This window comes from Hyla sarda, chromosome 5, assembly GCF_029499605.1.
Source record: "Hyla sarda isolate aHylSar1 chromosome 5, aHylSar1.hap1, whole genome shotgun sequence".
NCBI classification, from domain to species: domain Eukaryota; kingdom Metazoa; phylum Chordata; class Amphibia; order Anura; family Hylidae; genus Hyla; species Hyla sarda.
The window spans coordinates 134,158,862-134,185,231 of record NC_079193.1 but is presented as its reverse complement, the minus strand read 5'-3'; the positions used below and the strand labels follow the sequence as shown (position 1 = coordinate 134,185,231).

Here is a 26,370-nt window from a genome sequence, read left to right as displayed (position 1 = left end):
AGAAACAAGTCATAATCACATATACATGGCACTTCTTTTTAAAGGGAACCAATCATCAGATTTTACCCTATATAACGCTTGGCAAAGCGTTATATAGGGTAAAATCTTTATTTTCACCATTCCCGGGGGATGCTCTTGCCCCCAGGGATGGTGAAGATATGAAGTTATAAACTAGTCACCGCCGCCGTCGTAAGTAGTCCCCTGGACGGGGAGTTCTTCTCACCTACTCTCGTTCTTCGGCCGGCAGCGACGCCCCCTCCGCTTGATTGATGGGTCGCGTCATCGCTCTGCTCCGTTTGTTCAGTGAGCGGAACAATGACGCGGCCCGTCAATCAAGCGGAGGGGGCGTCGCTGCCTGCAGAAGAACGGGAATAGGTGAGTGGAGCTCCCCGCCCAGGTGACTACTTACGGCCGTGGCGGTGACTAGTTTATAACTTCATATCTTCACTATCCCTGGAGGCAGGAGCGACCCCCGGAGATGGTGTGGACAACAATTTTACCCTATATAACGCTTTACCAAGCATTATATAGGGTAAAATCTGATGATTGGTTCCCTTTAAATTAGGGAAAGTCTTTAGTTTTCTTATTACATCATCTGAAGAAGGCTTATTATGTTAGTAGAGCTGTACAACAGATGGGAAAGTCCTCTACCTAATCAGCATATTAACAAATGCATTTATTCTTTTCTGTGTTAATCAGAAAAAATATGGTTCTGTTTCCTCCGAAATATTTTGGTATAGATTACTTTTAAAAACAAGCTTCTGCAGTCTGATAATCCATGTAATGGATGTTTTATTATTCTTTGTCCAGCACAGCAAGAATTCCATCATACAGAAGCTAAAATCACAGACCCCCATAGATAAGTTAGAACAAATCAAATTATAGCTTTAGCTATGTAACCTTACAATGTAAATGTAAAGCATTACTGTCACTTAAAATATCCAAAAGTTTCAGACCACTCCCGATTGCTAGGTAGAGCCAGAAGGAGTTCTCCAATTCCAAGGCTGCTGCTCTCCCCATCTAGTTTTATAAGACCTTCGTATGCAACGAGATTGGGAGAGCAATGAGTCAGGAAGTAAAGATCCCCCCAAGTGCCTTACCTAGCAGTTGGTAAGGGTCTGAACAACCAAACCCCAACTGATCAAAACTTGTAACATGTATTTGTGACATGTCAAACATTTATTTTTTAATGTAACAGTAACGCTTTAAATAATTTTGAAATGTTATGTCATTGTATCTTTCTTTTCTTCCTTGTAGTTAGATGAGTGCGATGAGACCAATAGCATTGGTCTAAATATATGATATCTGAAAGTACATTCATACACCAAATCAAAGCCTTATATACCAGTACATGCCCACACTCAGGAATGTGTGATATGAATGCACTGTGTAACGCCTGTTATGTTCCTTAAGGTACCTCCAAGTAGAGCCCCGGGGATTGGGATTAGGAAGCATGTGGGCGTGGGCTGTCAGGAGGCTGCTGCTGGCGGGAGCGGGCGGTCAAGCACTATGCCTGCAGGTCTCACATATCCCGAAAAATCCCGCACTGCAGCAGCCAGGTTGCCGGCAAAAAGGGAAAGATGCCTGGAACCAACAAAGGGAAAAAAAAATATTATATATATATATATATTATATATATATATATTTTTTTTTTTCCCCCGCCTTGGCCTGCACACCTGTGACTCACAGCGCCGCAGGGGGGAAGGGAAGTCTGTGTACGCATTGAGTGTGGGTGCGCACACAGCCTTCTCCTCCCCCTGCGGCGCCATCAGTGAGCTGAAGGCCAGGAAGGGGATGCATGCTCACACGTTCCGGGAAGGGTATCCCACACTTAGGCCTCTGTTACTCCTCTCTTCATCCCTGTTCCCCCCATTCAGCCCTCTGTCACCCCTGTTCCCCTTATTCAGCCCTCCGACACCCATGCTATACACATGGGGGTATGTGCACAGCATTGCACCCTAGTTTCTGTACTACAGGCACTAGGGTGCAATGCTCTGCACATACAGTCGCACACTGCCATATATATGGGGGTATGTGCAGAGCATTGCACCCTAGTTTCTGTACTACAGACACTAGGGTGCAATGCTCTGCACATATCCCCATGTGTATAGCAATGTTCAATGTTAGTGGGAGCGGAAGGGATTGGGCACAGATGTTAGCAGGAGCGAGCGGAATTGGACAAAGATATTGCGGTAGTGGGCGGGAATGCAGAAAACACCCCGTGAGAGCGGGTGGGAATGGACAGAAATTCACCTGGAGTGGGATTAAAAAAAACAGTCCTGCGCAGGGCTCTAACTCCAAGGGTAAAAATGCCTTTTTTTTCCTTCATGTGTTTTGTAAGAATTGGTTAGAAAACAATTGTCACGTGCTCCATTTCATGCTTCTAAATTTGTTAAAGCTTACATTTTGTCACTGTATGGGCCAGGCATCATTTACAAGAATTAGTATCATCCATAAAAATGTCTTTTTTGTAAATGTTTTGTAAATGTTGCTATCATTAACCCCTTATGATCAAAAATCCTAACACTTTTAATTTCCCGCCTACAGACTCACATGAGAGCTTTTATTTCGTGCCACCAATATTACTTTGTAATACCATCAATCTACGGTGAAACCAGAAAAAATATATTTGTGGGGCAAAATTGAAAAAAAAACCCACCATTTTGTAACTTTTGAGGGCTTCCGATTCTACACGGTGAAACTACGATGTCCCAATCAGCTGAGAGGATGGCGGGAGGGGCCTCCTCACTGTCCGATCGATGATCTTGCTATGCTATGCAGACTGGAGCAGCAGAGCACCGATAACACTGATCAGTGCTATGCTATGGCATAGCATTGATCAGTATATGCAATCAGAAGATTGCATGTAATAGTCCCCTATGGGGGCTAGAAAAAATAATTAAGTGTTAAAAAAAAAAAGTTTATAAAAGTGAATTAACCCCTTCTTAATAAAAGTTTGAATCCCTCCTCACTTTTCCCATTTTTTAAATAAAATAATAAAATAAAAATAATCATGTGCTACCGCCGTGTGCGTAAATGTCCGAACTATTACAATATAAGGGTAGTTAAACCACATGGTTGATGGCGTACATGTAAAAAAATACCAAAGTCCAAAATTGTGCATTTTTACTATAATTGTGCATTACATATACTATAAAAAATTTTATAAAAAGTGATCAAAAAGTCCCATCAAAATAAAAATGGTAGTGATAAAAACTATAAAAACTGCAGACCACGGCACAAAAAATAAGCCCTCATATAGCCCTGTATGCGTAAAAATAAAGTTATAAGTTATAGGGGTCAGAATATGACAATTTTTTGGGATGTCCCGATACCGATACTAGTATCGTTGATACAGACACAAATAGCAAACTACCTAAATAGTTCTACCAGACAGAAGTTGTATATAAATATATATGTAATATAGCACTTGCTATATACTGTAAAATTTTACAAGGTGAACTAGGTAGATATAGGGCTAGTTATATCAACTCCTGGTTATAATACACTACACAAGAACAATGGAGTCATTTGATTAGGAAAATGTAAAAATAAATTTTATTAAATACTAATTAAAACATGTGCAACAGGAAAGAAACACTCACAGGGGGGAACAAGGACAACAAGAGGCGTCACTGCTGCCGCACTTGTGAACTTGATAGTAAGCAAGATTACAAAGGTAAGTGTATAAACATAGTCATACAGATTAGAATCTCAGCAAAAAAAAGGAGGGTACATAAGTGCAAAAGTGCATAAATAATGTACAGTACAAACCTAAGTAAAGTATAAAGTGGCCAGTGCAGCAGGAGCGACGCCACCCCAACATACGTTTCGGCGATATCCTTCGTCCTGGGGGTGGCGTCCTCTCAGTGCAGGTGCAATTTATATAAAACATAGTCCAAGTTGGTGCCAGATAAATTCATTTACAATGAAATCGTGTACCTGATTGGCTGGTAAAAAGAAGAATCTGTCCTCATTTCAGCGCATGGCGCACGAGCCGCTGAACGCCGCGCCACTTCCGGGACTCGCCTCAACTGACCCCATCACATGATACATCACATGATGGGCAGTGAAAGAGGCGACCCCGGAAGGCCACGGCGCCGCGGATCGGCGCATGCACACAGTAACAGCCAGCTGTTAGGTAAACTTTACATGAGATCAGTAACAAATCAATAAATTATAGCAGCAAGCAACATTGTACACAGAATATAAACATAAATACATGCCGCACAGTTAATTATTGATAAGTATGTTGTAAGTATGGAAGAAATGTCATAAGGTGCATAGTGCATAATGAATAGCAGCGAAAATAGCAGCCAGTACAATTGTGTGAAAGTGAATGTGCAAAAAATATGCAAGAATATTTGATAATGCATTGATGCAGAAAAAATTTGAACATAATTAAAATGATATGAGAAAGTGCATGAGCAAATTAAATAGCAGCAAAAGAGTGGTAATTACTGTCACGATTCGGCTGGCTGGAGGTGGATCCTCTGTGCCAGAGAGGGATTGGCGTGGACCGTGTTGGTGGACCGGTTCTAAGTTGCTACTGGTATTCACCAGAGCCCGCCGCAAAGCGGGATGGTCTTGCAGCGGCGGTAGCAACCAGGTCGTATCCACCAGCAACGGCTCAACCTCTCTGACTGCTGAAGATAGGCGCGGTACAAGGGAGTAGACAAGAGCAAGGTCGGACATAGCAGAAGGTCAGGGCAGGCAGCAAGGATCGTAGTCAGGGGCAACGGCAGGAGGTCTGGAACACAGGCTAGGAACACACAAGGAAACGCTTTCACTGGCACAATGGCAACAAGATCCGGCGAGGGAGTGCAGGGGAAGTGAGGTATAAATAGGGAGTGCACAGGTGAACACACTAATTAAGCCAGCTGCGCCAATCAGTGGCGCAGTGGCCCTTTAAATTGCAGAGACCCGGCGGGCGCGCGCCCTAAGGAGCGGGGCCGCGCGCGCCGGGAAAAGACTGACGGAGAGCGAGTCAGGTACGGGAGCCGGGATGCGCATCGCGAGCGGGCGCCTCCCGCATCGCGAATCGCATCCCGGCTGAGAGAGGTATTGCAGCGCACCCGGTCAGCAGGTCTGACCGGGGCGCTGCAAATGCGAGGATGTTGCGAGCGCTCCGGGGAGGAGCGGGGACCCGGAGCGCTCGGCGTAACAATTACTAATAAAATACAGACATGATAGTGAACACCTATGCAAAAAATTCATATAATTCATAGAAGTGAATATTTATATAAAAATATAATATATATGTGTGTTACCAAAAATTCATAAAAATCTCATTCAAAAAGCGCACAAAAACCCAAGCGAGCAAAAAAAGAAGAGAAGTGCATATTGGATAAAAACGATAAAAAAAATAATACATGAAAAAATGATTTGGTGTTGAATGACGTATTGATGTATGTGACACGGTGACAGTGGTGGGTGAAGGTAAAAGGGGAAGGGCAAAAAAGGGGGGGCGGGGGGATGAAGGGGTGGGGGAAAAAAGGGGGGGCGGGCTGGAAGGGGAGGGGGGAGAGAAAAGAGGGGGGGGAGAGAAAGGGGAGGAAGGTAAGGAAAAAGGGGGGGAGGGGAAATAACAAAACACTCCATGCAAACAACAAAGGGCGAGAGTTCTAAATTGATTCCGTGAGCCCAACGCTGGCCGATGCAATGAGACACAAGTTCGTCTTCCATTACTGGAACTAAAATAAACTGGAATATGTTGAAATACTGGAACATTTTGACTAGGATATCCTTATGGAGTAAAAAAAAACAAAACAACAAAACAAATCTTTTGACATAGAGATATGTAAAAAAAATCTTCATCACTGGGGTCAAGGGCATACGCACCATAGTGGCAGACCATGCAGCTTGCTTCTATGGGGCCCTTGGGGAGAGGGGCCCTGTCCTGGTTGGTCCATTCCCTTTTCTATTGGTAAGAAACTGTATTGTCAGCAAATTGGTGGTGGCAAAAGGGTTATGAAAAGAAAGTGGAAATAAACACCAGACCTTTTTGTTTTGAGGGCAAAATCAGATGCCATACTGGGAGGCCCATTTTATTATTTTTTTTATGTACATCATTGACTGCGGGTCTGGGTGTGAGATTTCCACCAGTCGCTAGAATGAATAGGGAGAAGTTCTCAGCTTCATAGACTTTCTTTAGTATCCAACTCATGCACAAAGGAGAGAAGGGAGAGAAACATTAAGCTGAAAGCTTCTCCCTGTTCATTTTAGCGATCAGTTCTGGATTTTAGCACCCAGACCCCACTGATCAAAACCTGTAACCTTCTTTATGACAAAAATATTTTTTAAGAAAACAATCACTGTTTTACATCAGCTCTGTATAAATAAAAATCATCTCCATCAACGGTGGTATAAGGCTGGTTTCATGCACATTTTTTTTAATTCCCAGACAGAGTCTCATAAGACTTAATGTATTTGCACCCTCCAAATTGGAGACACTCTCAATAGTGGACGTGGACACACCCACAAGGGGACAAAACACTCCCAGTAGAGGACAACCTTAAACAGGGCCGGCATCAGGAGGGTACAGCCAATACCCTGGCCCCGGCTGAAGCCCCCTGCAGCAGAACCAGCAGAGAAGCAGAAGACCGCTGTTTAGACAGTACGTCCACTGGCCGTCCACTGGCCACATCACTCGGGCCCCCTCTGATCAGTGGTGTTGCTGGGGACGGTGTCACCCAGTGCGGTAGAAGATGGTGTCACCCCATAATCACACCCTCACCAACCAAATTATTATTTCGCCTGTTTTGACAGACACCAGTGGTGTAACACATTGCATAAAATTATTTCCAGTATAAAAATTAAACATACCATTTCCAAAGTAAGAAGAAAGCACTAAATATGTTTTTACCAGGTAAAACTACAGATCCCAGTATGATCTAAGTATTGTTAAGGTTATACTGGGAGTTGTTGTTTCACCAATCAATACTGCAGAACATACAAGTTACTGCAGCTCTGATGGGACATAGTGAGGAGAATATACAATGATATCAGTGACTACAGGTGACATCTTCTCTATAGTGAAGAGAATATACAATGATATCAGTGACTACAGGTGACATCTTCTCTATAGTGAGGAGAATATACAATGATATCAGTGACTACAGGTGACATCTTCTCTATAGTGAAGAGAATATACAATAATATCAGTGACTACAGGTGACATCTTCTCTATAGTGAGGAGAATACACAATGATATCAGTGACTACAGGTGACATCTTCTCTATAGTGAAGAGAATACACAATAATATCAGTGACTGCAGGTGACATCTTCTCTATAATCTTTCCATATCTAATTCAGATGGTACATACCACCGGGACTTGTTCCAGCTAAATCTGCTCTCTGCAGAGCTTGATGCCCGGATGGCATTGGCTTCTCAGATTCTGATCCTTTATATATAAACTATAATTAATATAATACTGCAACACACTGTGCCCATGAATAAAATACTGCCACACTCTGCGCCCATGAATATAACACTGCCACACACTTGTGGAGATTTATCAAAACCTGTGCAGAGGAAAAGTTGTCCAGTTGCCCATAGCAACCAAACAGATCGCTTCTTTTATTCTTAACAGGGCCTTTGAGAAATGAAAGAAGTAATCTATGGTTGCTATGGGCAACTGGTCAACGTCCTCTACACAGGTTTTGATAAATCTCCCCCACTTTGTCCATGAATATAATACTACCTCATGTCAGCATTCTAACCCCTATATTACTGCGCCCCATGTCCCCCCGCAAGCCCAAAAATTACTGTGCACAGCTCTGTGCACAGCTCTGCTAGATGTATTGTACATACGCAGAGCTCTGCTACATGCACTGTAAACACACAGCTCTACTCATGCACTCTATATGCACAGTAGTCAATACCTGTACACTGAGCCCTTCCTATGAGCTGCTCATTCTCCTCACACAGTTCCACAGGATACTTGGCCTGACTCCTTTCCCACATGTGACTGATCACATGATCATAGGTCATGGAAGGTCCTTTAGCACAGCAACCTCCATGGAGCTGTTCCTGCTGCTCTGTGTGTCTGTGTGTCTGTGATACAGGGCTGTCAGGTAGGAGACCTCTGAGGTCACCAGGGGATAAATGTAAGTATGAGTATTCATTTCTGTAGGGATGGTTGTGCAAGATGGGATAACAGCTTGGTCAGTCAGGGTGTCACACCACCAGGGGGTGTAACCCGGTGCAGACTGCACCCGCAGCAGCAACCCCACTGGCTCTGATCCCCCTGTTCCACTTTATTCCCCCTGTGCCAAATCATCCCCCCCCCTTTATTACCCCATGTGCCACATCATTTCCCCTTGTTCCCCCTGTACCATTTCTTTCCCCCTTTATTACCCTCTGTGTAAATTTATCACATCCTCTTTACCACCCTCTTTGCTATTTCATCCCACCTGTGCCATTTCTTCCCCCCTTTATCCCACTTTATCCCCCTGTGCCACTTTATTCCCCCTGTGCCAAATCTTCCCTCCCTTACCCCTTGTGCCACATCACTTTTTCCCTTCCCTTCTCACCCTGTTGCTCTTCTCTCCTGGCCAGCAGGCACAGGTGCAGGGTCTCTAAGTCGGTTTGACATTCTTCTGATGTCCTCTTCACTGCACTCACTGAGTGTAGTGGCGGCTGCAAACCACAGCGGCTGCCAGCAGTGACTAGTGACTCTCCTAACCTCCTCTAGGCTGCACTTACTTGGAGCAGCACGGGCAGCTGTCATCAGGAGCTTCAGTTGTAACTGCTGGCAGCCACCGTTGCTACTCTAAGTAGGTGCAGGCCATCAGGAAAACTTCAACCATTTGAGAGCCCTTGCACTTGAGCCTGATGGCCAGAGAAGAAGAACTACAGGGAGAGGAGGGAAGGGGAAAAGTGATGTGGCACAAGGGGTAAGGGGGATGATTTGACACACAGCAACAGGGGGAATAAAGTGGCATAGGGAAGATAAAGAGGGGAATAAATGGCACAGGGGGTGGTAAAGAGGGGGTGGTGAACTTGCACAGAGGGTAATAAAGGAGGAACAAAATGGCACAAGGGGAGATGATGTGGCACACGGGTAATAAAGGGGGAATTAAATGGCACGGGGGGATCAAGTGGAAATTATGTGGCACAAGGGGTAGGAGGGGGATCATTTGGCACAAGGCAGGGGGGGGGATAAATTAACACAGGAATAAAGGGGGGATCATTTGGCACAAGGCAGGGGGGGGGATAAATTAACACAGGAATAAAGGGGGGAGGAAATGGCACAGGGGGATCAAGGGAAAATGATGTGGTACAGGAACAGGGTGTTAAGGGTGAGAGGAAGAAGTGGCATTGAAGCCTTAGGCATCAAGAGGAGGAATAAAATGGCACAGAGGGGATAAAATTGTATAGGGGGATGATACGGGGTGATTAAACGTAATATATATATATTTTTTTACTGTGTTTTATAGGTAATTACTTTCTGGAGCAGGGGCGGATCCAGAGTCTAGTCTCGGGAGGGGCACTATCAGAGTATTTTGTGTTGGTGGAGAGAAAATAAGATTTGTTGCTCACGGAACTGTATCATACAGGAATTTGGCATGGAAATTCTGCTGCAGCATAGTCCCGTTGAATTCAACAAGATTCTGCTGCACTGTGCACACAACTGAATTTCCATGCCAGATTATTTTTTTACAGCACGGAAATTCCCATTACTGTATCTGCAGAAACAATGAACCTGTTCAATCTTTCTGCAGACACCGCACAAAATGCATAGCCTTCTAGGAGATGGCTGTCCGCACAGAGATTCTCTGTACAGAAATTCTGTAGCGTGAACATGGCCTTAGAATACAAACAGATATATAAATATTACAAAGATCATAAGACATTTTAAGCAGTTTATGTACAATATAATAGAATGTGTACATAAACAGGGCTTTATATAGGACACATGGTCACACATTTAGACTGGAAGAAAGGGGATTTTTCTAAGGCAAAGGAAAATGTTTTTTACACAAAAAACAATAAAGATGTGGAATCCTCTGCCTGCAGATGTGTTTTTTGAGAGAGTCTGAACAGACGTTTAAAGAGCAACTGGATGAATACTTGCAAAAACATAACATTAAAGGGGTACTCCGGGGGAACTAAATCCATAGCCCATTCTTTCCCTCTCACCAAACTATGAATTTGACTAAATATAATTCATTAGCTATATACAACAGTTTTCCTCTTTCAGCTGTCACTTACATGCAGGAAGTGAGAGAAAAATTCATTTTTTAGATCCACGTTGTCTCCTCAGTGAGAGCAGCCCCTCCCATCAAGACAACATCACCTGATCTATGTCTGATTTCTGATTGGGCTAGCACAGACAGGGGTTATTTACTGTAAGAGCATTAAGACTGTGGAACTCTCTTCCAGAGGAGGTGGTCATGGTGAACTCAATAAAAGAGAACAGAACGTTGATCCAGGGATTTATTCTGATGCCATATTTGGAGTTGGGAAGGAATTTATACCTCTAGTATGAGGGTTTTTTGCCTTCCTCTGTATCAACTCGGTAGGAACTCATTAGGGATATAGGATGAATTTTATGAACTCTGGTCTTTTTTCACACCAATAAAATAGTAATCACAGCCCTGGGAGTATAATACAGAACTATTACTGTCTGGGCTTCCTATCTTTCAACCCCTGCCTCAAAAAGTTGTATATCCTGTATTCCCATATATATATTAATGCAACACATTTAGTGTCCCCCCACAATGCCCCATATAAAATGATATCCCCTTATATAAAATATTTTTTCTCAAACTGTCCCATATAAACTTTATGAAAAAGAATACACCTCGAAAAGTGTATATATAAATTAGGGATCGACCGATTATCGGTATGGCCGATATTATCGGCCGATAATCACGATTTTGGGCATTATCGGTATCGGCAATTATCTTGCCGATAAGCCGATAATGCCCCGCCCCCCGCACCGCCCCCTCCGCACCGAGACCGCCACCCCCTCGACCCGCCGCACCGCACAGCCGACCCACCGCACCGCATCGCACCCCCCACCGTGATGCTAGGCGGTATGGATTTTTTCCCATACCGCTATACCGGTCGGGCCCCTCCCCCACCCTCCGAGTCAATAAAAAAATTAAACTTACCCGTAATGGGGGTGGTCCAGGCCATCCATCCATCGTTCCTGTAGTGTCAGGGGTGTTCCGGGTGGAGGGTGGTCCGGTCCGGGCTGTCCTTCTTCTCCCACGGTCTTCTTCTCCACTCTGGGCAGGCTCCGGCCTAGTACGCTGCATAGACGCCGCTACGCCGTGACGTCAGGTGCGTCGCTGCGCACGGGCGTCACTGCGCAGCGGCGTCTATGCAGCGTACTAGGCCGGAGCCTGCCCGGAGTGGAGAAGAGGCCCGCCGGAGAAGAAGGACAGCCCGGACCGGACCACCCTCCACCCGGAACGCCCCCGGACATAACAGGAACGATGGATGGATGGCCCGGAGCACCCTGGCAGGTAGGGTAGAGAAGCGGGTGGTGGCGGCGGCGGTCTATGGCCCTGCAAAAGCCACTGCAGATCATTGATTTAAAGCGCCCGCTTTAAATCAATGATCTGCAGGGGCGTCGCAGGGGGTTAAATAGCCAATAACTTATACCGGAATATCGGTATAAGTTATCGGCTATCGGCCCTAACCTGCACCGATTATCGGTATCGGCCCTAAAAAAACGATATCGGTCAATCCCTAATATAAATACTTACTTACTGCTCCCCTTGCTCCGCTCCCTCACACCAACCGGTACCTATGGTCCCCCTTTTCTCCCTTATTGAACCCCATATCCCCCTGTCATACTAATGGTGCCCCTCAAAGTGCCCCATAATTTTGATGACCAACCTTTTCATAGTCTGCTCTGGGTCCCCATGGGCTCCCACTCTCTCAGAGAAAGTAAGATATCATAAAACAGCCCTGTGTTTCCAGCTTCCTCTTCCTTTGCGCTGCTTCACCAGGCTGAGCTTGGGCTCTGTCACTCTGTGACCATCCTGATGCCACATGTCTACACAGCCCATCCCTGCTCGAGAGTTGATGTCACCCGATGTGGCAAAAAAAGGTGTCACCCCATACCCCTTCTTCCCCCAAAGTAATTTTTTAGCCTGTTGTGATGCCCGCGGTGTAGCACGTTGCAGAAAATAATTTCCAGTATAATAATTAAATATATCAACTGTCACAGAATGGGAAGGTGCAGAAGAAATTTTTACCATTTAATACTACAGCTCCCAGAATCACCTAAGCAGTGGTAAGGTTATGCTGGGAGTTGTAGTTTCACTCGTCATAACTGTAGAACTTGCAAGTGACTACAGCTCTGATGGGACATAGTGAGAAGAATACACAATGATATCAGTGACTACAGGTGACGTCTTCTCTATAATCTTTCCTTATCTAATTCAGATGGTACATACCGCCAGGACTTTGTCAGCTAAGTCTTCTTTCTGAAGAAAATGACGCCCAGATGGCTCCTTAATTTGTCAGTGAATTCTGATCCTCTATATGAAAACAATAATTATTATAATAAAGCTAAACACTGTACCTCTGAATATAACACTACCACATACTGCGCTTTCTGAATATAAACCTGCCACACACTGTGCTCTCTGAATATAATACTACCACACACTGCACTCTCTGAATATATTACTAGCACATAATGCGCTCTCTGAATATAATACTAAACCCGCCACACTGTACCTCTGAATATAATACTACCACACACTGTGCTCTCTGAATATAATGCTACCACACACTGCACTCTCTGAATATATTACTAGCACATACTGCGCTCTCCGAATATAATACTACCACACACTGTGCTCTCTGAATATTACTAGCACATACTGCGCTCTTTGAATATAATACTACTACACACTGCACCTTCTGAATACAATACTGTAATGTATTGTGGCCCATAAATATCGTAGTACCCCAGAAATTCCTTCATAATATAAACTATACCTCTAAAATGCAAAACATTCTATGCCCCTCATAAATAGTAATAATGCCCAATCTTGTCCCCCACATATAATAATTATGACCCGTCCTGCACACTCACATAATAATAATGTCTGACCTGTTTCCCCCAGATAATAATTCCCTCTGTCCTGTGCCCCTCACATATGCCTCCTGTGCCCCTTACACATAATGCCCCCGTCATGCCCCCCTCACATATAATGCCCCCTGTCCTGTGCCCCAACATATAATGCCCCCGTCATGCTCCCCTAACATATATTGCCCCGTGCTGTGCCCCTCACATATAATGCCCCCTGTGATGTGATCCTCACATATAATGCCCCCTGTCCTGTGCCCCAACATATAATGCCCCTGTCAGGGGATCATGACAGAGGCATTATATGTTGGGGCACAGGACGGGGGCATTATATGTGAGGGGAGCATGATGGGGGCATTATATGTTGGGGCACAGGACAGGGGGCAATATATGTGAGGGGAGCATGACGGGGGCATTATGTGCAAGGGGTACAGCACAGGGGGCATTATATGTTAGGGGAGCATGACATATAATGCCCCCCTGTGCTGTGCCCCTCAAATATATTGTGCCCCTTACGTATGATGCTCCCCTGTGGGGCTGGACTGGGGGCATTCTATGTCAGGGTCACATCACAGTGGGCATTATATGTTGGGGCACAGGACAGGTGGCATTATATGTGAGGGTCACATCACAGGGGGCATTATATGTTGGGGCACAGGACAGGGGGCATTATATGTGAGGGTCACATACAGGGGCATTATATGTTGGGGCACAGGACGGGGCATTATATGTGAAGGTCACATGATGAGAGCATTATATGAGGGGTGCAGCACAGGGGACATTATATGTTAGGGGAGCATGGCGGGGGCATTATATGTTGGGGCACAGCACAGGGGGCATGATATGTTAGGGGAGCATGGCGCGGGCATTATATGTTGGGGCACAGCACAGGGGACATTATATGTTAGGGGAGCAAGATGGGGGCATTATATGTTGGGGCATAGGACAGGGGGCATTATATGTCATGCTCCACTAACATATAATGCCCCCTGTGATGTGCCCCTTACACATAATGCCCCCTGTCCAGTGCCCCAACATATAATGCCCCCTGTGATGTGACCCTGACATATAATGCCCCCTGTCCTGCGCCCCAACATATAATGCCCCCTGTGAAGTGACCCTCACATATAATGCCCCCAGTTCAGCCCCTAAGGGGGGCATTATACGTAAGGGGTACAATATATGTGAGGGGCACAGCACAGGGGGCATTATATGTGAGAGACACATGACAGGGGTCAGTGCTCTTAACATATAATGCCCCCTGTCATAGGCCGCTCACATTAAATTTCTCCTTTCCTGTGCCACATAATTGCCACCTGACCCCAGTGCCATAGTTGACTCTTTTAAACAGAAAAAAAAAATTTACACTTAGATTTTGTTCCCCTGCCGAAAATCTTCTTACTGGCAGCGTCACACAGGCAGCTCAGTGTGCACTGCAGACGAGCCGAGCGACGAGCCGCGGGGATGGGATCTTCCGGCGCGATAATGTGATGTCATCGCGACGGCCTGTCAGCAGCACTTTGTATAGAGTCCCCGCAGCCGCGCCAAGCCGGCAAAAAGGTTAATATACAGTGAATGAGGGAGCGGGAGCTGACACCTCCCGCTCCGCTATGCTATTTTACTAGTATTATACGGGGGGGGGCAATTGCCCTGTTGCCCCCCCCCCCTGGATCCGCCACTGCTCTGGAGTAAGTACAGTACAGTATTCGGTCATTTAGAAAGATTTTTTTACCTCTTTTTCTCAATAGGGTGCATCTCTCAATAGCGTACACTTTTTTCACCATTGTGTGTCCACTATTGTGAGTTTCTACTGTGTACCTAATATTTCACACATTTGAAAAAAAAAAATTTCAGGTAGTAAAAATGTGTTAAGGTGTGCATCAGATGATGTAATCCCTAGATTTGGTTTAAGAAATTACTAGAAAAGCTGTTTAATTTTAGTTCCGGTCCATTATTTCATTACGATGCTTTTCTTGCTGCAACAAATGGTAAATTACTAGGGAAGCTATGCAATCCCAGCATATGTCCATCGTTTTATTATGATGCTTTTCTTGTCCTGCAACAAATGGTGTTCCAGATGACTGATACAGTTTCTTTGGGAATCAAATGGTTTAATGCACATTAATTGTGTATGAGACTGTGTAAGAACACTCAGAGATAAACCTGCAATGACAGAGATTGTGTTCCCTTGACTCCTAGCCAACAACGTTGTACACATAAATCATGGACTGTTCTGGATCTGTAGCGTCCCAGTACAGCTGTTCCAGCTGCTATCCTAAGAAAGTTGTGGAATGTCTAAAGGTTTTGTTGTTTTGCTTAATGAATAAATGTTTATAAAGTACTGGAGGGAGAACACTTTCCCACAATATGGTGTATATTTACGCCATGGGGCTGGTAACAGCCCCCCCTTGCAGGGCGATCGTTGGGGAGTTGATCAGCTGCCAAGGCAGCATGAGGTCTTACCTAGGATTCCGTGGCTGCCAGGGATCTTTTATTGATAGAGCACAGATGTGATAGATGAATGCAGGACATGATGGACAATGCACATGTTTAAAAAGAAACCCCTTCCACACTAAAATTTTAATTACACCACCTACTTATTTTTTACATAAAAAGGTAAACAAAATAAAAAAAAACATATTTGGTATCACCACCTATTAAAATATAACAATATTGATCCCACATGGTGGACAGTGTAAACAGAAAAAAAAATATTTTTTTTGCCACAAATGGAATAAAAAGAAATCAAAAAGTCAAATCTAAGCAAACGTTCTACCGTTAAAACTAAAGATCACAGCGCGAAAAATTTGCCCTCTTATAAATCACACACCGTTCTAAAAAAAAATGCTGCGGCCCAAAAAAATAAAAAGAGGGGGGGGGGGGGCAAATGCCGCTGACTGAACTCAGTGGGCTAGCAGAGCTGAGAGAAGGGGACATTAACCACTCCTCTGCCGGCTGCTATTGGTCGTCCGACCAATAGCAACGCTGCTGGGGAGTTAACGGGATCGCCACCACCCCCCAGCTACAGGAGGTGATTGGCGGTGTATGCTACACTGCTGATCATCTTCTAATTTCGTGTCATCGGGTCACACGTGACCCGTATGACCGGAATTGCTGCAGATTGCCCGAGTGAATTCATCGGCAATCTGTGGTGACCGCTGACTTGGGGGGGTCTCCCCCCTCCGCATTACCCTAAGCATCAGGGCGTACGCCCGGGGTTCCTAGGTGGTTAACTGTTGTGCCTGCAGCGCAACACTGATAGGTAAGTGCAGTATCTCACAATGTGTTCTATTGCTGAAACTGATAGATTCCAAACAGATCATCCTTTTATTTTTTGGATTTAACGGCACTGAGATAGCGCCTGTCTGTTTGTCTGTTCTCTCTCTCTCTCTGCATATTTATGAAACTATCACAGGGGGTTGATACATTTGGAGAACATCTGAGACTTTTTGTGACTTTTTGAAATTGTAAGGAAGCTTTGTACTCCAGGTCAGACCTGGAGTTGACTTGCAACTTTTTTAACCTGTTGGGGACAAAGGACATACAGGTACGCCCTTGCATCCCGGTACTTAAGGACCAAGGGCGTACCTGTATGCCCTTGGTATTTCCGATCACCGTCCGGTGGGATGACTGGCGGGATGACTATTTATATCTATCAGAAGCCTTCCCGGCACATCGCCTAACAGCGATCGGCATGATTGGCCGGTCAATTCTGACCGAAGAATCAAGGTTTTTCCGGGCCTATTGGGTGTCTGGTGACCCGATGGCCTGGAAAATAAAGGTGATCGGTGATCAGCACCGATCACCTTGATGGATAGGAGTGAGATGGCAGGTGCCACCCATCCTATCCCTGCGATTGGTTGGTCAGGAGTGGAGGGTGGGGAGTTTAAAGGTTGCTCCCGCCGCTGCTACTGCCACAGGTAGGCCTCCTGCCACCGTTCCCCCACTCTGCCTGGACTTTCATGGGTGGGCAGAGTGGGGAAACGGTGGCAGGAGGCATACCTGTGGCTGAAGCAGCGGCTGCAAACTTTAAAAAACCCCGACTCCTGACCACCCAATCGCAGGGATAGGAGGGGTGGCACCTGCGGCGGCGATCTGTGGCAGCGATCCGGTGAGTCGCTGGAAGATCGGGAGGACCACAGTTTGGAGATTACTGTGCAGCCATCTCTAAACTGTGGCCCTCCAGATCTTGCAAAGCTACAACTCCCAGCATACCCAGACAGCCGTTTGCTGTCTGGGCATGCTGGGATTTGTAGTTTTGCAAGATCTGGAGGGCTACAGTTTGGAGATCACTCTGCAGTTGTCTCTAAACTGTGGCCCTCCAGATCTTGCAAAACTAGTGTGCCCGCAGAGCACTTTACATCTACATATTGGGTATTTCCATATTCGGAAAAAAGTGTGTTACAAATTTTAGGGGATTTTTTCTCCAATTACCCCTTGTGAAAAATTTGGGGTAGCACCAGCATTTTAATAAAAGAAACTCAAATTTTTCATTTTCACTTCCCACTTTAACGAAAGTTGGTCAATCACCTGTGGGGTGTTAAGGATCACTGTATCCCTTGTTACGTTCCTTGAGGGTTGTAGTTTCCCAAATAGTGTGCCACTATTTTTTTTATTTTTTTTTGCTGTTCTGACACCATGGGGGCTTCATAAATGCGACATGCCCCTCAAAAACCATTTTAGCAAAATTACCTTTCCAAAGGCCCAATGTCTCACCTTCCTTTCTTAGCCCTCTAGTGCACCCACACAGCACTCTACATCCATGTATTAGGTATTTCCTTACTCAAGAGAAATTGGGTTACAAATTTTGGGGGACTTTTTCCCCTTTTACCCCTTGTAAAAAGGAAAAAAGTGGGGCTACAAGAACAGGTTAGTATCAAAAAATTTTGATTTTTAATTTTCTCCTCCAATTTCCTGCTATTCCTGTGTAACACCTAAAGGGTTAACAAGCTTTCAGAATGTCATTTGGAATACTTTAAGGGGTGCAGTTTTCATAATGGCATCCATTATGGGGGATTTCTAACAAAAAGATCCTCAAATTTACTTGAAAACTGAACTGGTTCCTGATAAATTCAGATTTGTAAATTTTTTGGGAAAATTGCTGCTGAACTTCGAAACCCTCTAATGTCTTCAACAAGTAAAAACATGTCAACATTATGATGCCAACATAAAGTTGACATATTGTATATGGGAATCAATACATTATTTATTTGGCATGTCTATTTTTCTTACAAGCAGAGAATTTCAAAATTAGAAAAATTAAAAATTTTCACATTTTTCATGAAATTTGGGAATTTTTCACCAAGAAATAATGCAAGTAACATATGTCACGAAAAAACTTTCTCGGAATCATTTGTAATTCATAAGTAAAAGCATCCCAGAGTTATTAATGCTTAACCCCTTAACGACCACGGACGTAAATGTATGTCCTGGCTTGGCGGTACTTCGCGCACCAGGACGTACATTTACATCCTGTGTATGACCGCAAGCATCGGAACGGCCCTCGTGTCATACACGGCAGGTTCTGGCTGCTATCAGCAGCCGGGGACCCGCCGGTAATGGCTGACATCGCGATCGCGCAGATGTCTGCCATTAACCCCTCAGATGCCATGATCAGTACAGATCACGGCACCTACGGCAATGTGACCTATAAAATAGATGATCGGATCGCCAGCAGCGCTGCAGCGGGGATCCGATCATCTGTAATGGCGGACGGAGGTCCCCTCACCTGCTTCCGTCCGTCTCCCGGCGTCTCCTGCTCTGGTCTGAGATTGAGCCAATAATACTGAACAGTGCTATGTCCTGTTCATAGCACTGAACAGTATTAGCAATCAAATGATTGCTATAGATAGTCCCCTATGGGAACAAAAAAAGTGTTAAAAAAAAGTTGAAAAATTAAAAAATAAAAAATGTGAAAAATCCCCTCACCCCAAAAATTAAAATTGTCAGTTTTTCCCATTTTACCCACAGAAAGCGTAAATGTCTGATCTATCAAAATATAATGTTAATGATCCCGTATGGTGAACGGCGTAAACGTAAAAAAAAAAAAAGTTCAAAAATGCAGCTTTTTTGTCACAATTTATAAAAATTTGTTTTTATAAAAAATTATCTAAAAGTTTAATATATTCAAATGTGTTCTTAATAAAAAGTACAGATGACGGCGCAAAAAATCAGCCCCCCATACCGCCCCAAAATACAGAAAAATGAAAAAGTTATAGGTGGTCAAAATAGGGCAATTTTTGATTACTGATTTTGTACAAAAAGTTTTAGATTTTTTTTAAGCGGTACAAAAATATAAAAGTATCTAGCCATGGGTATCATTTTAATCGTATTGACCCACAGAATAAAGAACACATGTCATTTTTACCATAAATTGTACGGCGTGAAAATGAAACCCTCCAAAATGTACAAAATTGTGGTTTTCATTTAAATTTCCTCCCAAATTTTTTTTGGGGGGAGTTCGCCGTACATTTTATGGTAAAATGAGAGAATTCATTACAAAGTACAATTGGTCACACAAAGAACAAGCCCTTATATGGGTCTGTAGATGGAAATATAAAAGAGTTATGGATTTTAGAAGGCGAGGAGGAAAAAACAAATACGCTAAAATAAAATTGGCCTGGCCCTTAAAGGGGTACTCCCGTGGAAAACTTTTTTTTTTTAAATCAACCGGTGCCAGAAAGTTAAACAGATTTGTAAATCACTTCTATTAAAAAATCTTAATCCTTCCAGAACTTTTTAGGGACTGTACACTAAAGAGAAATCCAAAAAAGAAATGCATTTCCTCTGATGTCATGACCATAGTGCTCTCTTCTGACCTCTGCTGTCCATTTTAGGAACTATCCAGAGCAGAAGAAAATCCCCATAGCAAACATATGCTGCTCTGGACGGTTCCTAAAATGGACAGCAGAGGTCAGCAGAGAGTACTGTGGTCATGACATCAGAGGAAACGCATTTCTTTTTTGGATTTCTCTTTAGTATACAGCCTCTAAAAAGTACTGGAAGGATTAAGATTTTTTTTATGGAAGTGATTTACAAATCTGTTTAACTTTCTGGCACCGGTTGATTTAAAAAAAAAAAAAAAGTTTTTCACGGGAGAACCCCTTTAAGGTGAAAATGGGCTTGGTCCTTAAGGAGTTAAAGTGACAGAGGTTAGATTTGCAAAAAAAAATCCTTTGGATAGGCAATAAGATGTTATATCGCGTGGGTCCCGTTGCTGGGGACCCCCGCGATCTCTGGTCCGGCAGTGGCAGTGTCCAGAGCATGAGCTTACAGCTTCCGCGTTCGTGACGTCCCGCAGCTCCCCGTCCATTCATGTTTATGGGAGGGGGCATGATGGCTAGTACATAGCCTTCACGGTTTGTCCCATAGAGGGGAATGGAGGGAGCATGGTGGCCAGCATCGCCAGTCGTCATGCACGATTGACTGGGGTGCCGCAGTTGTGATCGCGGGACCCCCGCGTTCTAACATCTTTTCCCCTATGCTTTGGATAGGTGATAAGATGTTTACAACGTAGTACCCCTTTAACCCCTTAGGGACGCAGGTTTTTCCTTTTTTCCTCATCACCTTCTAAAAATCTTAACGCTTCCAAGTTTGCACCTAAAGACTCATATGAGGGCTTATTGTATACACCACCAATTGTACTTTGTAATGGCATCAATCATTTCACCACAAAATTTACCATTTTGTAACTTTGGGGGCTTCTGTTTCTAATCAGTGCATTTTTTGGTAAAAAAATAACACCATATCTGTATTCTGTAGGTCCATACGGTTACAAGGATACCTAATTTATATGGATTTTATTTTATTTTACTACTTTAACCCCTCTGGGACAGAGCCCATTATGACCCTAAGGACGGAAGCATTTTTTTGCAAATCTGACCACTGTCACTTTAAGCATTAATAACTCTGGGATGCTTTTACTTATAAATTTGATTCCGAGTTTGTTTTTTCGTGACATATTCTGCTTTATGTTAGTGGTAAATTTTCCTCGATATTTGCATCATTTCTTGGTGAAAAATTCTAAAATTTGATGAAAAATTTGAAAATTTAGCATTTTTCTAACTTTGAAGCTCTCTGCTTGTAAGGAAAATAGACATTTCAAATGAATTATATTTTTATTCACATATACAATATGTCTACGTTATGTTTGCATCATAAAGTTAACATGTTTTTACTTTTGGAAGACATCAGAGGGCTTCAAAGTTCAGCAGCAATTTTCCAATTTTTTGCAAAATTTTCAAAATCTGAATTTTTCAGGGACCAGTTAAGGTTTGAAGTGGATTTGAAGGGTCTTCTGGTTAGAAATACCCCATAAATGACACCATTATAAAAACTGCACCCCTCAAAGTATTCAAAATGACATTTAGTAAGTGTGTTAACCCTTTAGGTGTTTCACAGGAATAGCAGCAAAGTAAAGGAGAAAATTCAAAATCTTAATTTTTTACACTCGCTTGTTCTTGTAGACCCAGTTTTTGAATTTTTACAAGGGGTGAAAGGAAAAAAATCTTCTCAAAATTTGTAAATTAATTTCTCTCGAGTAAGAAAATACCTCATATGTGTATGTCAAGTGTTCGGCGGGCGCAGCAGAAGGCTCAGAAGGGAAGGAGCAACAATGGGAGTGAGTTTTCTGAAATGGTTTTGGGGGGCATGTCACATTTAGGAAGCCCCTATGGTGCCAGGATAGCAACCCCCCCCCCACATCGCACACTATTATGGAAACTACACCCCTCAAGGAACGTAACAAGGGGTACGGTAAGCCTTAACACTCCACAGGTGTTTGACAGCTTTTTGTTAAAGTTTGATGTGTAAATAAAAAAAAAAAAAGTTCACAAAAATGCTGGGTTTTCCCCAAATGTTACTTTTTTTTACAAGGGGTAATAGGAGAAATGCCCCCCAAAATTTGTAACCCCATTTCTTCTGAGTATTGAAATACCCCATGTTTGGACATCAAGTGCACTGCGAGCAAACTACAATGCTCAGAAGAGAAGGAGCGCCATTGAGCTTTTGGAGAGATAATTTGTTTGGAATGGAAGTCGGGGGCCATGTGCATTTACAATCCCCCCGTGGTGCCAGAACAGTGGACCCTCCCCCCACATGTGACCATATTTTGGAAACTACACCCCTCACGGAATGTAATAAGGGGTACAGTGGGCTGTGCAAACAAAAAAATTACATTTTTCATTTTCACAGACCACTGTTCCAAAAATCTGTCAGGCACCTGTGGGGCATAAATGCTCACTGTACCCCTTATTACATTCCGTGAGGGGTGTAGTTTCCAAAATGGGGTCACATGTGGGGGGGTCCACTGTTCTGGCACCACGGGGGGCTTTATAAATGCACATGGCCCCCGACTTCCATTCCAAACACCCCTGTGCAAATCACCAATTTAGGCCTCAAATGTACATGGTGCGCTCTCACTCCTGAGCCTTGTGCGTCCGCAGAGCATTTTATGCCCACATCTGGGGTATTTCCGTACTCAGGAGAAATTGCGCTACAAATTTTGGGGGTCTTTTTTTCCTTTTACCTCTTGTGAAAATAAAAAGTAAAGGGCAACACCAGCATGTTAGTGTAAAAAAAAAATTTTTTTCACTAACAGGCTGGTGTAGCCCCCAACTTTCCCTTTTCATAAGGGGTAAAAGGAGAAAAAGCCCCCCAAAATTTGTAGTGCAATTTCTCCCGAGTACGGAAATACCCCATATGTGGCCCTAAACTGTTTCCTTTAAATACGACAGGGCTCCGAAGTGAGAGAGCGCCATGCGCATTTGAGGACTAAATTAGGGATCGCATAGGGGTGGACATAGGGGTATTCTACGCCAGTGATTCTCAAACAGGGTGCCTCCAGCTGTTGCTAAACTCCCAGCATGCCTGGACAGTCAGTGGCTGTCCAGAAATGCATGGAGTTGTTGTTTTGCAACAGCTGGAGGCTCCGTTTTGGTAACACTGCCGTACAATACGTTTTTCATTTTTATTGGGGGGGACAGTGTAAGGGGGTGAATATGTAGTGTTTTACCCTTTATTATGTGTTATTGTAGTGTAGTGTAGTGTTTTTAAGGGTACATTCACACTGGCAGCAGTTTACAGTGAGCTTACCGCTAGGAGTATGCGCTGCGGCGAAAAATTTGCCGCAGCGTATACTTGAAGCAGGAAACTTACCGTAAACCTGCCTGTGTGAATGTACCCTGTACATTCACATGGGGGGCAAACCTCCAGCTGTTTCAAAACTACAACTCCCAGCATGCTGGCAGTTGTAGTTTTGCAACAGCTGGAGGCACACTGGTTGGAAAACCTTCAGTTAGGTTCTGTCACCTAACTCAGTATTTTCCAACCAGTGTGCCTCCAGCTGTTGCAAAACTACAACTCCCAGCATGCTCAGTCTGTCAGTACATGCTGGGAGTTGTAGTTTTGCAACAGCTGGAGGCACACTGGTTGGAAAACCTTCAGTTAGGTTCTGTTACCTAACTCAGTATTTTCCAACCATTGTGCCCGAGCTGTTGCAAAACTACAACTCCCAGCATGTACTGACAGACCGTGCATGTTGGGAGTTGTAGTTTTGCAACAGCTGGAGGCACACTGGTTAGAAAACCTTCATGCACCAAAATTAGTATGTGTAAAATTGTCATCTTCTGACCCCTATAACTTTTTTATTTTTACATATACCGGAATGTTTGAGGGCTCATTTTTTGCGCCGGGGTTGGAAGTTTTTATCAGTACCCTTTTGTTTTGATTGGTCTTTTTGATCTCTTTTTATACATTTTTTTAAGGTATACAAAGTAACCAAAAATTAGCAATTTTGGACTTTGGAATTTTTTTTTTTATGTGTACGCCATTGACCGTGTGGTTTAAATAACATTAGATTTTTTGGAATTTACGCATGCGGTTATACCATATGTGTATGTTTATTTTTGTTTACATATTTTCTTTTTTTTCATGTGAAAAGGGGGGTGATTCAAAGTTTTATTACTGAAGGGGTTAAATCACATTTATTAACTTTTTTTATACTTTAAAAAAAAAAAATGTTTTGCCCCCATGGGGGCTTTTACATGCAATCCTTGGATTGCATACACTGTTCAATGCTATGCCATAGCATAGCATTGATCAATGTTATCGGTGCTCTGTTGCTCCAGCCTGGAACTCAGGCATGGAGCAGCAGAGCGATGATCGGACAGAGAAGGTGCTCTGTTGCTCCAGCCTGGATGTCAGAGTAGGTACTCTGTTGCTCCAGCCTGGATCTCAGGCATGGAGCAGCAGAGCGGTGATCAGACAGAGGGGAAAATTGCTCAGGTAAGGCTGTTTGCAACATTATGCTTACCCACAAAGTAACATGCAACTTTTTGTGCACCCGGAGTAAGCAAAAAAAAAAAAGGGCTCTAAATAGATTTTTAAGCATTCTAATTTTCTTAAATGGGCACTGTCAGATACAAAAACCTTTTATATATTGTACATCTTGGCGAAAAATTTACCTTTCTAATATACTTAGAAAATTCAATTTCCTTGTTATAGAAATCATGGCTTATAAAATCATGGCATTGTCCAAGCTGAAGCACAGGCATGGAAAAAGTCCAGTAAGTGAGTGCCAGGATCCAGAGTGGTATGCAGGGATGACACAGGTAGTGGATCCTCTATGTCAGTGAGGTGATGGCATGCGCCGTACCAGGGGAACGGAATCTAAGGGGTTACTGGTTTTCACCAGAGCCCGCCGCAAGGCGGGATGGACTTGCTGCGGCAGGTAATCCCCAGTTCGTTCCACCCAATAGCGACTCAACCTCACTGACTGCTGAGTCAGGCACGGTACACAAGGACTAGGTAAAAGGCAAGGTCAGACGTAGCAGAAGGTCAGGGCAGGCGGCAACGGTTCTTAGTCAAGGGCAACGGCAAGGGTCTGGATACACAGGCAATGGACACAAGGGAACGCTTTCACTGGCACTAGGCAACAAGATCCGGCAAGAACAGGAAGGAGAAGTGGGTTTTTATATGTTTGGGAGTGATTAGCACTGATTGGGCCAGGCACCAATTAGTGGTGCACTGGCCCTTTAAATTTCAGAGAGCCGGAGCGCGCGCACCCTAGAGAGCACGGCCGCGCGTGCCGGGAAATAACAGCAGGGGAACGGGGCAGGTGAGAGGACTGGGATGCGACCCACGGACAGGCTCGTCCCGCCACGCGGATCGCATCCCCACCGGTGATAGTAGAGCAGTGCTCCCGGTCAGCGGGTCTGACTGGGGCGCTGCGAGCAGACAAGCGCCGCGGGCGCTCCGGGAGGGAGCAGGGACCCGGCGCGCTCGGCGTGACAGTGAGGATGGGCTAGCACTCCTCTGTGTTCTCTTCTGTCTGATAGTATTCCTCTATGCTCTCTCTCCTGTCTGATAGGACTCCTCTGTGCTCTCTCCTGTCCTATCAGACACAGAGGGGTGCTAGCCCACGCTCACTTACTGGACTTTGTCCATGCCTGTGCTTCAGCTTGGACAATGCCTGTCATGACCGACTGGGGGACAGGGAGAGTGAGCCCTAACTGACCCTTAAAAGACTCTCCCTGCCAACTTGCCCATCCATCCTAAACGATGGATCGACAACTTGTTGCCAGTCCCTTCCTGCGCTAAAGTGCAGTCGCGTAAAAACACATAATATACCTAGTTGGTCACAGGCCACAAACGGGAAAACTACTAGACAACAGGATATACCAAACAGGATACAAAAACTAACAGGGCAGAATCTAAACAGGCAAACTGATCAGGAAACATAACACACTGGGACATAGAACAAACAAACTGGACACCCGACTCCACAAAAGGAGTAGCCATTAATAATATTAAATGCTGACCCAGTAGGAAACAGAAATATAATACATGAAAGACTAGACTAGAACCGGATGAGTCTGAATAGACTCCAGAATACCAAACAGGAATATAACATACAGAGCACAGGGTACAAGCAAGACTCAGACACAGTGTGAACACAGACAGAGCAGAACGAACAAACATAATTCTAAAACCGTCTGGTCTCTAAAACAGTCTGGTTTGAGTGGCATTGGGGCCGCTCTGCCAGTGGGTCGTTCCCCCTGTGTGCACTGGTGTCACGGCGGGGGTGGACGCCACCCAGTGCTATGCCATTTTATGCTAGGGACGTTAGAGACCCACTCTTAATAGGTGGCCTTGACGTGGCGAGTAGGCTTGTACCTTTTGATCTAAATGTATACTAACAAGCTGTTAGTTTTTGAAATTAGATCAAAATACAAAATTGTGGAGATGCGGCCATGTTTTTTTTTTCTACCTGGATTCATTAGGATATTAATTACCCCAGGATGAGTCCTTAAA

At 44.2% G+C, this 26,370-nt stretch overlaps 1 protein-coding gene and 1 long non-coding RNA gene across 4 annotated transcripts in view; both read right to left on the bottom strand.

Annotated features, from left to right (window-relative positions):
* LOC130273459 (uncharacterized) overlaps positions 1 to 7,445 on the bottom strand; it is a 33,336-nt gene extending 25,891 nt beyond the window's left edge. The window contains exon 1 of the long non-coding RNA XR_008843999.1: positions 7,327 to 7,445. This is a non-coding gene — a long non-coding RNA (uncharacterized LOC130273459). The remainder of the gene's footprint in view (positions 1 to 7,326) is intronic.
* IKZF1 (IKAROS family zinc finger 1) overlaps positions 1 to 8,079 on the bottom strand; it is a 373,972-nt gene extending 365,893 nt beyond the window's left edge. The window contains exon 1 of one of the 3 annotated variants that reach the window (XM_056520296.1): positions 7,886 to 8,079. In XM_056520296.1, the coding sequence (XP_056376271.1) occupies positions 7,886 to 7,994 (109 nt within the window). In that variant the 5' untranslated portion in view covers positions 7,995 to 8,079. The remainder of the gene's footprint in view (positions 1 to 7,885) is intronic. The other 2 variants (XM_056520301.1, XM_056520299.1) reach the window with 2 other exon arrangements.
* Between the last annotated feature and the right edge of the window lie 18,291 nt (positions 8,080 to 26,370).